General features: G+C 45.5%; 1 protein-coding gene across 1 annotated transcript in view; it reads left to right on the plus strand.

Moving 5' to 3' along the window:
- Nucleotides 1-16934, plus strand: part of MTCL1 (microtubule crosslinking factor 1) — a 106563-nt gene that overhangs the window by 47966 nt on the left and 41663 nt on the right. The window contains exons 4-5 of the mRNA XM_059836088.1: nucleotides 8905-8964; nucleotides 14919-16244. Coding sequence (XP_059692071.1) covers nucleotides 8905-8964; nucleotides 14919-16244 — 1386 coding nt within the window. The remainder of the gene's footprint in view (nucleotides 1-8904; nucleotides 8965-14918; nucleotides 16245-16934) is intronic.

Here is a 16934-nt window from a genome sequence, read left to right on the forward strand (position 1 = left end):
TGGGAGAGCGCAGCCCCTGCACATCTACAGAATCACCCTAGCTCCCTGCAAGCAATGGGAATGGGTTCCCAGGCAATCACAGCCCAGCCCCAGGAGCAGACAAAATGGATAGAGATACCTGCCCAGATCAGGGTATCCTTAGAAATACGCTTCACAACGGAATAATTTGCTGTTAACATCCCTGGCCACCTTTATAATTTTTCTGTGCATTTTGAATTTTAGTGTTTAAAGCACTGTGTTGCCACTTGGGCTTGTATACTCCTTTCCAAGCACATCTTTGTGGAGCTATATCCACCACGTAGAGCTTTTCATTTAGTATTTACAGGGTTGCTGCTGACACATCTTTATAGGCTGGTTTTACTAAGGAAATGCAGCTTTTGCAACTATACTCTCTCCTAACAATTTGTTTCCCTCCTGGCCATTTCTAGCTGCAATTGGGCTCGTAGGTAGCCTAGCACTTTTCTCCCATGAGGGTAACTCTTGCCCCGCAGAATGTGTTGGGAGAGCGGGTGGATGTCACACCGCTGTTCCCGGAGCATTGTGTGCTACGGCTCACCAGTGGGCTGGTGTGTTTGCAGGAGCTGCGTCCCCTTCTCATCACCTGCGCCTGCCCTGGCCTGGGCTCCACCATTTCTTAGTTACAAGTGCTATGCTCTGGCTTGAATTTCTTTCCTATAATTGATGGCCTTGTTCGTTGTAGAACTAACTTTACTTGTGCTTGAATGTGACTCTCGTGGCTTGCTGAATATGGATATGTTGGGGGTGACCCCATCACCTGTTGGTAAATGGCTGTGTGCGTTGAATCATGTATAGCAAAGTGTGTCACAGGTAGCAGCTATATGAGGTTCAAAAATGTCACCATTCATACCGAAGTGTGAATTTGCCATCTTTTTGCTCCATTTTTATAAACCCCTTTGTCAGAGTGCAGTGTCCTTAAAATTGTGAAATAATATATGGGCAGCCGAGGATTACAAAGACTATCTGGGACATGTTCATTGGGGATCATCGCAGTTGGCCTTTAATCTCTCTGCTTCTTTAGAATTTCATTTAATACTTTATAGAAACAGCAAGTTGCTCTAATCCAGGGGAGATTGAATATGCTTGTCCTTACAGTTGTCTGCTCAAGGAAATTTTTCTTTCCAGACCCAATGCAAAAAATAATTCTGTAGCTGTTGATCCATTAGTCCAGAAAGCGCAGATGTTGTGCAGCTCTGAATACCCTTCTCTGCAAAAAGACTTAAAAAAAATATATACCCTTGTATTTTTAGATTCTACAAGATTTACTCCTTACACCTATACCTTGAACACTACAGAGATTTCAGAGCTGTGTTTACTCCCTCCCCCAGTGCTGTAAACTGCTGCAGGAGCCTCCGGACTTAGTGGGAGCTTAGGGCTTTGCTCAGCTCCCCTCCTCTCCTTTACCAGCACTGTCCAAATCACGGCTCTCTGCTTTGCCCCATCACTGACAAACTCTCCAGTTTGCTTCTCCAGTGCACTGAAGGCTGTCCTGATACTGGGACCACCAGCTATGTAGCATTGCTTTCTAAATGCTCTTGGTGGCAGAGAATGAGCGGGCTGTATCTGCAATTGAAAAGCAGGTACCTATCCCTGAGCGTATACTGCCTTCTTCATCTTCTTCTGAAAAAAAATGATTTATACCTATAGCAGATTGCGTGTGCAACAGGAAATGCCAGGCTGCATGTGCGTCGATCAGCAGTAAATGCTGTCAAGTTGTCTTCCTTCGGCAATGTAAACTCCTAATCCCTTCTCTGAGCACTACCTGGCCCACAGCCCGATTTTGTAAAGCCAGTCCCCTGTGCAGCTCCCAGTTGAAAGGCCCGTGACATGACAGCAGGACATTTGCTGCAGTCCCTCAGAAAAGATCTGGAGTTTAAACCATTTTTTCAGGGAGAAGGGGAGGGGGGGGGCAGTTTTCAGGCAGTCCGCATTTAGTGTTGGGCGATGCGGCAATGCCGAGCAGCGTGACGTGGGTGGCGGATGGCCAAGCAGGTATATTGGGGGCTGTTTCCACGGGTTTGCTTTCTCTAGCAGTTGTCTAGTTTGCCCAGACTGCTGCAGTAAGAGTCCTCACGAGAGGAAAAAAAGGCTAAAAAATGTCATACAGGTTGTTTCATCTCCTCTGGGAGTTTTGCCACCCCTGTTTTTTCCAGAGAGGTGGAGAAGAGAGCCCCAGCTGGCACCGCTGCCTGCGGGGCCGGACACCATTTCTCTCTTGTCGTGCTGAAGCGTGTCCTGGGCTGCAGGCACCAGGTGCATATCATTGCGTAGGGTTTTGTGGCCGAGGATGTGTACTATTCCTGTTGGCAAGCTGTTTCAGGACAGGTCTGTTTCTGTGTGTATATAGTGCCCGGCGCATTGTTCATGGGCTGTCTGCTACGGTATAACACTAACGAGGTCATTACAGGGCTCAGGCGGTGTCAGCGCAGCACATACCGCTTGGATTAGGCCCGGCTCTTGAATGAGCTCTTTCCAAAAGGGGTGCAAGCTGATGTGGCTCACAGCCTGTTTGCAGGGGCCAGGAGTGGGCTGGTGCTCAGTGACTGCGGCTCAGCTGATGCAGGGGAATTTGGGGTGCTGCTCCTGGCTCCTGCGTCGGTGGGGAGGGGAGAGCGGGCGGTCCCAGCTAGCACATGTTACTGTGGGCATTACGGGCGTCATATGGCGGGAGACGGAGAAGTCGAGGCCTGGCAGCAACCCCCTACTGCCAGTGGGTGCTGCTGCCCCTTCTGCCGGGCGGGTTTGCGAGGGAGGCGCGGCTGTGGTTTCCTCCTCTGGCGCAGGGGCTGGAAGCGAGGTGGTGCCACCGCAGAGCGTTAGCAAGTGCGCCTGTCATGTGGGGGATAAGGGACGGGCGCAGCGTGGGGAACTCACATTTGATAGCTGTGCAAACGGAGGGGTGACAAGGCTCCGAGAGGTGTGTTTGCTCCCAGCACGTCAGCATCACAGCAGTCGTGTAGCAGGAAGGGGAGAAGCAGAGCTGTCTGCAGCGACCTACCTGCCTTCCTGGCGTCTTTCCGGTTTTCTTCACCTGAAATAGGACCAAAAAAAAAAAAAAAGGGACAGTCTGGTCTCAGAGTGTTGTAGTTTTCTTTATATATCATGACACATGTGATGTAATTTGGATATTTTATGTCTTAACAAAATGGGACAGACAGTGACTTTTAAAATACATTTTAATGAATTTAAGAAGTTATTAAGAAAAGTGTTTGGGCAGAAGCAGTGCTTAAGACAGTGATACACCTGTTAGAGTTTAGGATCTCAACTGTCTGTTGCAGGATTTCATTTATTATATTAATAACAATTATTACATCACTGGGCTTTAAATGTTTGCCAGGTATTACTATAATGATTCATATGATTCATATGAATGGTGTTGTGAGCTGAATGCTGAGCCAGCCCGGCTATCTCCCATCCGCCCAAGAGCTGCCGTCTCACCTTCCAGGGCTTCAGACAGCGGGTGCAGTCCTGCTGCTTCCCTCCCTGCAGCGTGGTCCCAGACCTGTCACACCAAGTTCTTTGTAAGCTCCAAGCCAGCTAATATCACGACAGTATCAGTCTACATGCGAAGGGCACCGGGAAGCCGTGAGAGACAACTGGTGCCGTGTGTTAGTAGTAAGAGGCAAAAGAAAGAGGCTTCTCCAAAGCCCCTATTCATAAGCTTAGCACAATAGAGTAATGCAGTGTTAGGGAAATTTAAGCTGGTGCTGAAAGCTAGTGTGCTTTGCTGCTTTTTTACTCAAGGGATGGCTTTTATCCTGAACCGTAATGCTTATGATATTTCAGACATGGCTTACTTTGCTGGATCATGTGAGTGATGAATATCGCAGTATTTAGAGGTTTATAGTAAATGAAACACACATGGGAATGAATGCAGATATAGATCACTTGCGTCAAACCCAGGGTTACCAGGGCTTGGTGAGATATCTTTTTCAAAGGCCTACAGCAGTTGAAAAGCAATTAGAATTTCATTGTATTTTCCAGTTGCATTAATCATCCCATAGATACGTACTAGAGTCCAGGTGGAAAAAGTGGCCGCCGTACTTTCACTGCGCAGCCGTTATAGTACAGAAGCATGGGATGGCAGCAAAGCAAAACTTCAGCTGGATGCTTGGAATTTAGAGACACCTCAGGCCTTAAGAAAGAATGGAAAGCCACCCTGTCCTACCATTAAAAGAATGGGAAATGCTTCCTTTTCGCCAAATGGGCAGGTGACAGTACCGGGAAGGAGATTTCAGAAAGCTGCAGTAGGATAGCTGAAAGTTGTCCTTCCTAAAGAAACAGGTCCTGGTCATGTTCTTTCAGTGCTGCATTTGTTAGAAGAGTTTATTCATTAGAGGTTTGAGAGTGACAGAGCTCTGCACAAAGGGGTTTTTCTTTATCTGCCGGACTGGGCAAGCGGGGATAGCTCTGAAGAAGTGAGATGAAGGGGAGTCATGCATCCCCTCAATGTCAGGGTCTGGCAAGTCCAAAGCTGCAAAAAGTTGAGAATCTGCCTGCAGTGGCCAGCGGAGCTGGATTTGTGTGGAGGGGGGTTGCCAGAAAAGGAGCATGGAGATCCCCTGGTTTTGTCATCCTCTGCATTAATCTTCCCATGAGGTCCTACACAGTGCTTGGAAAACACTTGCAGTTAGGTGTTCCTGAGCAGTGATTAGTGATACAGTTAACGAACGCTGATTTACATCACTTGGGGATAATCCACCTTCTCACCATCTGTTACAAGTGGATCTGGTTTTCTTCCAAGCAGAATTACCTTCATGTAAACCAGTGGTGTTTCCTGGAGAGTAACCACTATGAAAGAGTTGGTCCATTGGCAAGGTCTCCCAATGAGTCACATACTGCGGGGCAGAGGTGATGTTTCTCTGGATGTTTTGTTCATTCTTAAACATGAGTGGGCTCAAAAACTAGCAAGAAGATAGCTCTTACTATGAAGTGCCAATGTGCAACTCTGAAGCTGTTAGCCTTGCAGATACTGGTAACCTGAAAGCAGTCTGCGTCACCTACTGCTGTGCTTAGAGCAAATGGATTTGGTCACTCGTGCATACTTTTTTTTAAAAGTACTGTCAGATCTTTCATAGGCAGTATTTTCTAATGAATGCAAATGAAAATTGTGATTATCCATTTCAAAGCAATTGGTAGCAAGCCATCGTTGCGCACAGAACATTATTTATACAGCTCATAAGCCCCAGTGATGCTCGTGCATAATTCCTCACACATCACAGTGATACAAATTGCCTTCGGGGCCGGACTTTCCAAGCCAGCCTCTCTGTTTTTAAGTTGCAGACATTGTGACTTCAATGGCTGACTACTTGATTTTGCAGGTTTAGTTTGATGTGCATATGATAGCAAGCCCACGCTTGCCTGCAGATGCCAGACTGCACCCAAAATGACTTGATCCTCTTAATAGAAGTGAATAAAGTGACAAGCTGGCAGATCTTAGGGACTCTTGGTTCTCTTTTCCTATTTTCCAAGTCTTTCTCTACTGCTGCCTGTTCGCAGCTCTGTTCTCACCCTACTCAGCACTTGCCTCAGTATGAAAGCTTGGGGCATATCATGTGTTTACATGTATGATTGCTCTTAACTCAAACTTTATTTCCATGTCTTGCTCAACCCCTAATTCCAGTGCATTGACTCCTGCTTGCTGTTCCCCATGTGGGTAGTCTCGTTCTCACTGCTCAGTTTGCAGGACTCTTCTCGGACCTGTTAAAAATGGAATTCACTGAAAGACACAAATTGTCTCTTCCTGTCCCTGCTAGGCTCCTAGGGAAAGTGAAAATAATTGTGTCTCTTCCTGCTGTTAATACTGTAGTCACCACATCCAATCATCTTTTGGGAATTTTAACTTTTAAAACACCAGGTAATTTATTACCCCCATATATTAGCTCTCCTTGGTAGCCAAGAGGTACAGTGACAAACTGCAGTGAAACTGTGAAGATAGAAAATGTCCGGCGAGTAACCTCTTTCCTAAGAGGCTATGCTAACTAAGACTGATAAAATGTTGTTTAACCATCATTGAAAGACTTTTTGGTAGATGGTCAACCCTGGTTGGTCCCTTGAGTATAAAAAGTAGTATTGAAATGTTCCTTCTAGCATTAATTCCTATCTGCTTCTGATGCGGATCTCCTGTACATCAAAGAGAAATACTCCTTTATTGCACCATTTTACATTTTAAATCATTTAAGCTTGTAGTGCATTCCATTTGCACTTCTTGCAGCGGCACCCTCTGCCCTTAGTCCTACTGAAATATCAGCTGTATTGGCTGGTGTTTTCATACACACATGCAGCCTGGTCCCACAGTGGTGAAATGGAGACCTTGCTCTTATATAGGGCTTAGGGGGTTTTGGCCAGGCAGTCCCTTGTTGCTGTGCTTGTGTTTCTAGTCCTCCACTGACATGTGGGAGGGAGGTTTCTCCCTGTAATCCACTGGTAGCCCCCAGAGGTAAATATCCCATTCTTTTTCTTACACTGAGGACAGACTCAGCCTAAGGTTGAGTCTCAGTGTTATGGTAATACTGAGCACCCTCCCAGCCGAGCACTGATCAGAAGGTTGTTCTTACACAAATCCAAACAGGACAGTGTGAAAATGCTTAAAGCAAGGCCCCATCTAGGGCAATATGCTACAAACTTGTTAGTCTGGATCTGTGAAATCCATTTTTTCAGTGAGGAGCGGAGCTTAACATGTTCCAAAGTGAGATCACTACCTGCCTGTTTCTCAGCCTGTGTTCCATGTCTCCTACCTAAATTTTAATTTCCTCCCCCTTATTTTCCAAGTATTATCCTGTATAACAGAGCAAAGGCTTTATTACTTTCTCTTGCACAGTGTAGCCCATGTGTTTATACCCCCTAGATTCTCAAGTGGGATGTGTCTAAGTGTAACCTTTTGCTTAGAGGTAAGAGCAAGAGGTTTTTAGGACTTGACACAAGGTTTTACATTTCTAGCATGACTGGTAGCTGTTTGTTACGGTTGTGCATTGAGGCCTCTACATAAATTGGTAGACTCATCCCTGACCCTAAGGGCTTACAAATTAAATGCAGCAACCAGACAACCTCCTCTTGTTCAAGCTACTCTTACTTGAAGTCACGCAGAAAAGCAGAGAGTGTGAGCGCCAGGGCTATGCCCTGGATCTCTTCAACCATAGTGACCTGTCTTGCACGCTGGGGCATGATGCTGCTGACTGGTGACTGCTTTCAGTTACGTATCTCTTTCCAGAATAACACCACATTTAAAAAAAAGATAAAACAGTAACTGTTTATCCTGGCTAAGCTTGTGTAACAGGTTTTCATATGATGTTTTTAGTGTTTAAAGTCTTTTTTCATTAAACTGTTTCAGTATCCAAAAAACCCCATTTCTCTTACTCAGCTTCATTAGTTATAGGAAATCACTGGATTAAAGTTGAGAGCAGATTAGTAAAAAATAAACTGTAGTATATCTTGGGCATATGGTGCCTTGTATGAATGGGTTTTAACTACTTAACTGTGTATAACAAAGAGCAGAAGGAGAGATTTGTCTTAGCATGCAATAATTATAATTTGCAGTAGCTGCATAGCTTAACAGTGAGAAACCACAAAGCCACAGAAAGCTTTCGGTTCGGATTTGCAGGGGGGGGGTGTGCCTGTCCCCGAGCTCACATCACGTTTTCTGCCAGTTGATGGCCGGGTACGAGAGTGGACTTAGCTAATTAACAGGATGCCTCTCCCTCCTTTCCCTTCCCCTTCGCTGGGCTCATGGTTTCCAGTGCTGGGTTAGTGTGGGTTAGAGAGACCAGGATTTAGCCCGTCAGACGCAGGAGCTGGCGCTGGTCTGGGCACGCTGCTCCATCGCACGGGCCAGAGGGGAGGCACGCTGTGGGCAAGCCCGTGACAACCCAGGCTTTGCCTCAGCTGGAAACTGTCCCCCGCAGAGCAAATACAAACCGAAGTAATAAATAAAAGAGGCCACAATGTCAGGGTGATTGCTGGGGAGTATCAGCCTTCAGGCTCTGGGCACAGACAAATACAGCCAGCTCTGAATTCAAATGACTCCATAGTTTTTAGCTTCCCTCTTTCTTTGCCTAGTATCTATCATTCCCCTCTTATACTTCTACCTGCAAAAGTCAAATTTATGCCTTTTCTAATGAGATCCAGCTCACAACAGTTTGAACTTGGTCCTGAGACACAAGTCAGTGTGAATACTGATAATGTCCTGACGGTGCTGAACCTCCCACTTCTCAGGAAAACTGTCCTTTCCCATTTGGGTGCTGAGAGGTTTCAGAAAACCAAGCAGTGGTGATGACATAATTTCCATGTCTTAAAAAATCTGCTTATAAAGGGATATAAAGATTTGCAAAGCCAATCAAATCTGATTTATAAAGTAAATTCAGAAATACGTGGAGAATTACCTGGTCTTTATCTGGGCTCCTCAGTATGTTTGCTAGCACAGATTAACTAATAACGTTACACCATATAGATTAAACATGCATGTCCTTCCCTTTTTTGGGGGGTTGCTTTCCTCTGAGGTTTCCACAATGTGTTTCACATCCACTGTGAGTAACATTCTTGGACTTCTGCCCTGGATAAATCAAACATAAATTATCGCCCCATGCAAAAAGAAAGTTTTGCCAAAAATTGTGGTGGTCCAGAGAAGAAAAGAGGGTGGGTTTTTTCCCTCTGTGAACTTTTAACTAATTTTATTCCTTTTTTTTGGTGGGAAATTTTGTGCATTGAAAGATTCACCAAGAAGGCCCTGATCATCTTGGTTTTTTAGTGATTAATATGAAAAATTAAATCCCTAGCTGCTCAGGAGAATATACTTGCTTTCTCCTCAATTACTTTTATGGTGGTGAGCCCTGCCAAACTTGCAGGCTTTGTGTTCAACTTATCAATAACTCAGTGTTGCTTCTATTGCAGAGTTCCCTGAAGAGAAGAGGCAGCAGAGAAATGCACAAAGAAAAAAAGGCATTTACCCAGGTATGGTTTTCAAGAACACGCAACTTTGAGCAAAAGCACATGATAAAACTCCAAGTTTCTTTTTGCGGGTGTTGACAGGGCCATCAGGCACATTAACTAGAGTGCAATTAGGCCTTAATCTACTGAGACCTCCCAGAGATAATGTAGAAGCAAATTAGGACACAAGTATGATCTCTAAACCGTGCAGCTTCTTGGGCTCGTTGTGCTTGGATCCATAGATTCAGGCTGCAGGTTTTCAGGAAGAGAAAATCACCTTGCCTCACAAAGTAATTGAATTGCAGCTTAGGGACTAACTAAATTTATACACGGTGCCAAAGATTTTGTGCTAATGAGCATCTTGGCAGGGAATGCGGTTGACACTCTGCAGCGGCACCTCACGAGCTCTCGGGTTGCAGCCCTGGGTTTAATCTCTCTCTGGTGTCAGGGGGCCAGCATGTGAACTTGTGCTCCCCCGGGCTGAGATAGAGCACAGAGCCTAAGCTACCCACTCAGTCTCCCTTCGGACACCGGTTTTTTTTAAATCCCGTAGGCTGATCCTTCTCAGGGAAGCAGTCTGCCCGGTTTCCTCTGCTTTTTGTGCTGACTGTAGGAGTTAAAGCTTTTCCCAGCACCCGTACAGTTACTGTTTATAGCCGGAGAGATGGGGGTAGTGTTTCATCTCACTGCGAAAAGAGCCAAGAGCGACATCATGCCTTCGTTAGAGAAAAGTTGCAGCTCCCCTGCTGCCCCCTCAGCAGGCCCAGTGTATGCAACCAAGACCCTACAGGTCTCCTCTTGGTCGATGGAGTCTTAAAATCCATTGATTTGTAATGATAACCGTAATAAATCATTACCACATGTTGCACTTGAGTGGGTAGGGTGGGCAGCTGAGTGGGTAGGGTGGACAGACCGGGGGCTCATGGTAGCCAGGGGCTGCAGCCTGCTTTCCCAGGACACAGCAGACTGAGCGTCCCCACCGAGCCAGTACAAGCACAGCTTAATCAGACCTTAAAATGGGGCACTGGGCTTTCTGCCTGCAGCGCCTGCTACAGAGAATTAAGTTGTCAGTCAGGTCAGTGAGTTTGTTTTTCTGCAAGTCTGTAAAATACATGGATGAAATACAGATGCCCGCACACAGGCAAATCACAGATGAAGCTACGTGAAGGCATGGTTGCGTTCACCAGGGTTTGTGGGGGGCACTGTCCTTCTTTTCCTCAGTCCTGGAAATACAGAGCGGTGCAGAGGGAATGGATTCCTTGTGCTTGTTTCCTCCACCCAAATCCAGGCATTAACAGCAGCTGTAGTTTGCCTTGGAAAGCCTTAAAAAGGACTTCACAAAATTATCCAAGTAACCCTGGGTAGCTCTGCTCCAGTCACAACATGGGAAAGTGATCCCAGAAACCACCCAGGGTAAAAAAAAAGCCTTTACGCTGTACACACACATGGTAACTCATGCAAGCAGAGGATTTGGGCTTGAAAATGAAAACCATTGCGACAGCACAGTGCAAGGTGGCCGTTCAGTTTTCTTCAGCAATTCTTTAGGGTAGGAAAGACTGAGAAACAATCTTATCTATGGATATGGCCCAGCCTACAGGTGCATGTCCTACCTATCTCCCAACTCTAGGATGCTACCAAGAGCTATCTCCAAACCTCGATATCTCTTCAGAGGTATGTGCTGGTTGAGATCAGAGCACACCACAGCAAGTGCCCAACCTGGTCAAACAGTCTCCGGGTCCTGGGGCATGGCCCAAAGGGGTTAGTACAGACACAGCTCAGGAGGTTCAAAACACTGCTCTTCAGGGACAGCCACCCTAAATACCTAAAATAAGTTCAAATACCCTATTACATGTTCCGTGAAAAGCAACCACAAACTTAGATTCTGTGCATCCGCATGCTTACAGATAAGTATAGCATATGGCAAGACCGGTGTTTTTATTTACTGGGAGCTCATCATGACAAATTAGCTGGAACAACGCACCCACCACAGGGCACACTGAGTAAATAATACCTGTGAAATTGATTGTCTTGAAGTCGTGTAAAAGCAGAATTCATAGTAGTGCTTGCCCACCTCTAGCAGTATTGAAGAAAAAAAGTTTTTATTCAGCAGAATTGCAAAATGGAGCTTCTTGGAAAATACCAGGCACCAGGCAAAACACAAAGAAAAGTGGTTCTCCAGCGCAAGGTAGGAGTGCTGGCACTCAGCCAGATGCTTGGGTGCTGGTCGTGCTGCCCTGTCGTCAGACTTGCAACCCCAAAACTGCTTACCCATCTTCTGCCTGGCAGTTCCCTTGAGACGGTGGTGGTGGTAGAGGAGATGGCATTGGTCTCTATCTTTGTGTCTTCTTGCCAGAAAAGAAATATCGTATTTGGGAATTTTTGATCAGCTCTTCATTCTCATCACATCATTTACATTGCATAATGAATTTAAGTTCATTTCTTTCCTTTAAGTTTCATTTCTTTATCTCCACGTTCTACATTTGTCTAAATTAGACTGCAGGCTCTGAAGGGAGGGAGCTGGGGTTTTTCTTTCTGCTTTTTTTTCCATTAACATCCCTCTGAAGTGCCATGCAGAGCTGTGATGCTATTGCATGCAAATAATCACTATCGGTAATCATTAATTCCCGTTTATCCTTAATGATCTTTTAAAGTCCGTAACTAGCACCATGACTGACAGAACATTTTTGTACTGTCCTTCCTTCTTTTCTTTCTATACAGTCTGCCCTACGTACACCTTTTAGGAAAGCATCCACATACTGGATGTGAAATACAGTCAGGCTGTGCCATAGCCCAGCTTTCAGCCCCTGGGATTAGAGCCTCTTGTTCCTCCAAAATGGTGGAAAGACTGTGTTCTCCTTCCCCCCCCCCCCCCCCCTTTTTTTTTCATTCGTGATTTAACTAATGACCTATTCTTAATTTTGGTGATTTGGCCTCTCCTTGGTTTGCCTTATATGTTAAAACCCTACTTGCCGGTGTGGGTGTCTCACCGTCTTGCTGTTTCTACTTGGTTTCAACTGATCAAGAAATCGTGGATATTTCTGTGCACAAAGTTTCAGAGGGACAGATGCATGAGGGTTGAAGTCCTACCCTTTTGGCATGCTTAGATCTGGCTGATAAATCTCTCCTGACCATTCTTTTCCTTTGGAAAAAAAGCTGTCTGGGGAATGGGATTTTCAGTAGTCATGTTCCCTGGCAGAGAAGCAGGGAAGATCTAGAGCTTTCTCACCTTTCCAGATGGGATCCATATTTAGTAGGCGAGATTAACATCCATCACCTCTGTTGTTTTGTATGAGGCTTGTGTTTGTTTAATGAAGAAAATCTTGTTTGTTTCAGCTCTTGCAAAAAACAAAACTTATAAATGTGATCCTTTTTTTTCATAGACAAAACCTAGCAATAAAGTAATGCTGTTATAAGAAGTTAATGGTGGTTTTGTCCCGCTGTAACAACACGCTAACTCCGCAGATGCATTGAGTCATGCAGTGATGCCGAGCAAAAACACTGGGGCCCTGACCCCAAACCCATCAAAGCCTTTCCCTTTTCTTCAAAAGCTTCAAAATGCTGAATGGGGTGTCCCGAGTGTGACTTGGTGTCTGTTATTTATATTGCTTGAAGTGCAGTGGGTGTCAGGCTGGAGCCCCCTCTGACCCCCGGGGAGGAGCTGGCCCCTAGTGCTTCCAGCCAGGGGAGAGGGATGCTGGCAGGCTGGCCATTCCCCACCGGCATCAGTCCAGCTGCCTGCAGCCAGGGAGGTGCAAGGGGCCAGCTAGTGCCACTGAGGGCTGGGCTTTTGCAGCCAAAGATAGACAAGAAGTGTGGGGAAAAACGCTGGATTACAAGGACAGAATAAGGAAAATGTCAGATGCGATTTCCACGCTATTAACAGGTAAATAAATAAACTGCAGTAATCACCCCACCTGTGAGCTCTGACGTGCAGCGCTGGTCTGGATGTAACCTTCCTTGTGATCTTTGAGTTTCCCTAAAAGCACAGCCTACAGCTGCGGGGCTAAACTGATTCTTGATGAGAGGAAAACCAGAGGTAACGTATTGTGCAGCCCTGACCAAAGATGATGCTTTAATCATACAGCCTTATCCAGACAGAGCAACGAAAATTCAGAATGACTCCAGTGGAGGCTGCATGGAGTTTTGCCAGGTTTTAATCTGATACTTAATTTGCAGTTTCGAGTTATAAAGAGAAAAGCAATTTGCAAATACATGTGTGAAAAAGAAGTGCGTGTATGTGAGGAGAGAATATAGAGGAAAGAAACCTGATCTTCTAGAGGCTCTGCTTCTAATCAACTATATGCATCTCGATTGTATTCATAGAAAACTCACATTTCTGGTGCCAGAAACACAATGACCAGAGTTCTAGTCAGTCAACTGATCCATTTATTGCAGTTGTGTTTGACTCCTGGTTATCTCTGAAAACCACGTATTAACAGAAACTTTGGCTATTTTTTTACCTCTATCATGTTATTAACATAACTTTTTTACTTTTTAATATTTTTAAGTCCCAGCCTGTGCCAAGCAGAGTCAGTGAGAAAGCTGACTGAGTTCAGAAGTATACAACCAATTACTTTTGTGGCTGTTTAGGTATTAATAGCTGAAATTAAGACATAATTAGTATATATCTAAATAGAATGGGGCGAAATTAATCTAGGTAGCATAAAAGACACCATTACCAATGTGCAAGGATGCGTGCTTTAGAAGTTAAATAATTTCCTCAGATTGCTAAGCCATAATTAGTTTTGTAAATCTTTTTTTTAATAGCCTGATCTGGGTGAACAATTAAAGTCAATCATGTTTTCTTCTGGATTTGGTTGCCATTATTAGGAATTATAACAAAATGGTGCTTGTGAAAGATAACAGTGCTCCGGAGACTGAAATGAAGTTTCCATAGATAATTGCACATATGTCGACATGGCCTACCAACAATGATGAAATCTGCTGTCTCAAGAGATCATCTTTCAAAGCCTGCCTTCCATTATACTGCTAATGCTGATAAATGTGTCTCTTATGAGGCCAAGTGCCTGTATCTCCATGACAATTCATGGAAGTGATTCATGCAAAGAAATTGTTCATTGGCTTAGAATTTACTTAACCTTGTCTCTTTATTGCACCACAATGCACACTGGAGTTTTCATTTGAGTTGAGATGCAGTGCTTTAAAATGCCCAACACACACAAAAAAGTCAAACTCTCATTTAATACCCTGGGGCTTCCTGAAAAATGCAAGTTTTCACGTGAGATGCATTTGGATGTAACCACGGTTTAATGAATTTTTCTTTCCTTTTTCACATGTTTTCACCAATCCCCCTTGTGAACAGTTGTCCATACCAGAAACAGTGATCACAGTCTGTTCCATCCTAATAATAACAGCAGCAGAGACAACAGTGTGCTTCCTATTTGGAAAGCGAGTTAGGCACTCTGGCCATTTCACAGCATTGTGAGATCCAGTAATTAAAGTCATCACTTTGCAAGGCAACCATGCATCTTAGCACACTTTTTCTGTGCTTTCTAGCTGAAGGAGCCTGAGATTTGGAATTACGATGAGCAAATTCATCTGAGTAGTCTTTGTTTCATGATGCTAAAGGGAGCAAAAGTATCATTAAACATAAATGGAACAGAAAGTGCCAACAAATCATGGCATCTTTGTATTTGAGTCATTCTTATTTTCCACAAAATTTGCTCAGTGTTTGAGAAAGACTAAGCATCGTGCTGGCACTCTTGCATCACTGAACACTTGCACTGGCACACTGATTTTTTTTTTCCCCCTCTTTAACTCTGGTCAAGCTGCTTTGCCAATTTAACCAGGACCAAGCCGTGAAATGTGTCAACTGTGTGGTTTGCGCAGCTCTGTCTGTGTATTGTTTGCATACCTAACAGATACCGCTCAGAGGCTGGAGAGGTGAAGATTGTGGAAGGTGAGCAACTGATTGTGCTTCTAATACAGTCTTTGGGGGGGGTGATTATTCTTGGCAGGAGGACAGCGCTGATTTGAAGTGCCAGCTCCAGTTTGCCAAAGAGGAGGCAGCGCTGATGCGTAAGAAGATGGCCAAACTGGGGAGGGAGAAGGATGAGCTGGAGCAGGAGCTCCAGAAGTACAAATCCATCTATGGAGATGTGGACAGTCCCCTGCCTACTGGGGAGGCAGGAGGCCCGCCCAGCACCAGGGAAGCCGAGCTGAAGCTTCGTTTGAAGCTGGTGGAGGAGGAAGCCAACATACTGGGCAGAAAAATAGTGGAACTAGAGGTGGAGAACAGGGGGATTAAAGCTGAGATGGAGGATATGAGGTGCCAGTACGAAAAAGAGTGTCTCAGTAGGGACCACATTTCAAGCATTCCTACCTCGCCCTATGGGGACTCCGTGGAGTCAGCCACGGAGCTGCGCCGGCACCTGCAGTTTGTGGAAGAGGAAGCAGAACTGCTGAGGCGGTCAATCTCTGAAATCGAGGATCACAACAAGCAGCTAACAAACGAGCTGAACAAATTCAAGTTTGAGCCAGGCCAGGAGCCAGGCTGGTTGGATGATGCGGCATCCAAGTGCGGCGGCACCTTGCAAGAGGAGCTGAAGTCAGCCAGGTTGCAAATCAACGAGCTGAGCGGGAAAGTGATGAAGCTGCAGTATGAGAACAGGGTCCTGATGTCCAATGTCCAGCGTTACGATCTTGCCTCTCACCTGGGCCTGCGCGCTTCCAGCCCCAGGGACAGCGATGCTGACAGCGATGCCGGGAAGAAGGAGAGTGACAGCGAAGAGGGTCGCCCACCCCAGCCAAAGAGAGAGGGGCCCATCGGGGGTGAGAGTGACTCTGAAGAAGTTTATGAGAAGACATCAGGTTTTGGGAGCGGGAAGCCGTCGGAAGTCAGCGACCTGTGCTCCACCGAGCTCATGAGAGTGAAAGAGGACACTGAGTCTTTAATTAACATCAAACGTGAGGCTGAGAGGCTTGAAAGGACCGTGGACCGCCTTATCACTGATACAGACAGCCTGATTTATGATGCGAAGGTGCACGTAACCAGCAGCCCATCCACCGAGCAGGATTTCAAAAGTGGTGAGGAAAGGGGAGAAGATAAGCACGAACCGGAGCTTCTGGACACCATCAACTCCAGGATGAAAGCTTTCCGGAAGGAGCTGCAGACCTTCCTGGAGAAGGTTGATCACATTGGGGAGGGCCTTAAGGAGCAGATGGAGGACCTCTCCCCTCTTCCGCATCTCACAGAGTCTTCCAGTTTTCTATCCACAATGACGTCGATGTCTCGAGACTCTCCCATTGGTAACCTGGGGAAGGAGTTAATCACCGACTTCCAGGTAGGTCAGCCCCTTGTTTGCCGCCTTTCTCTTTGTTGTTTCTCTTTCTTGCTGGCATTGCTACCCTAGAGCTAATTTTCCTCACAGCTGCTTTGTTATGATTTCAGACGCGCGATGTATTAAGTGTGTAATGTTAAACAAACTCTTTATAGGTTTATTTCTTTTGTTTGTTTGCACAACTTCTTTGATTCAGAGGCGGTTCCTCGTGGCAAAAAGGCTAATCCACTGGTGCTATAGAGATCTGTCTTCTTTTTGTCTGTAACAGCAGTGTTTCCCTGTGAAAGAGGAGATTAATTAAAAAAAATAAAATTCTGATGAATGTAATTTAGCAGCCTTGCTAAGAAATGTGAGGAGATCTTTATTATGCTCTCTTGTAAAAGGGTCAGGCATGTTCTCTAAAGCCTTGCCAAAAGAACCCAACCAAACGCAGTTTTCTAAGTGATGTGTTTTGAAAAGCCTGCTTACAGCTCACTCCCCTAACCGAGCAGCGAGTGAGAAGCTCTGTAGCCAGCGAAGGACTGCCTTGCCTAAAGCGTTGCCCATGGGCGCATGTCTAAACTGCCACAACTGCCACACTGGATATGGCTTTTCTGCACAGCACAAGTAAGGAAGGAAGAGCCTTGTGTCCCGTATCCTTCATGACTTGTATGCTTGCTGTTGGTTTGACTCATGCATCCTCATTGCATGCGC

The sequence above is a fragment of the Gavia stellata genome, chromosome 3 (assembly GCF_030936135.1).
Source record: "Gavia stellata isolate bGavSte3 chromosome 3, bGavSte3.hap2, whole genome shotgun sequence".
Lineage (NCBI taxonomy): Eukaryota > Metazoa > Chordata > Aves > Gaviiformes > Gaviidae > Gavia > Gavia stellata.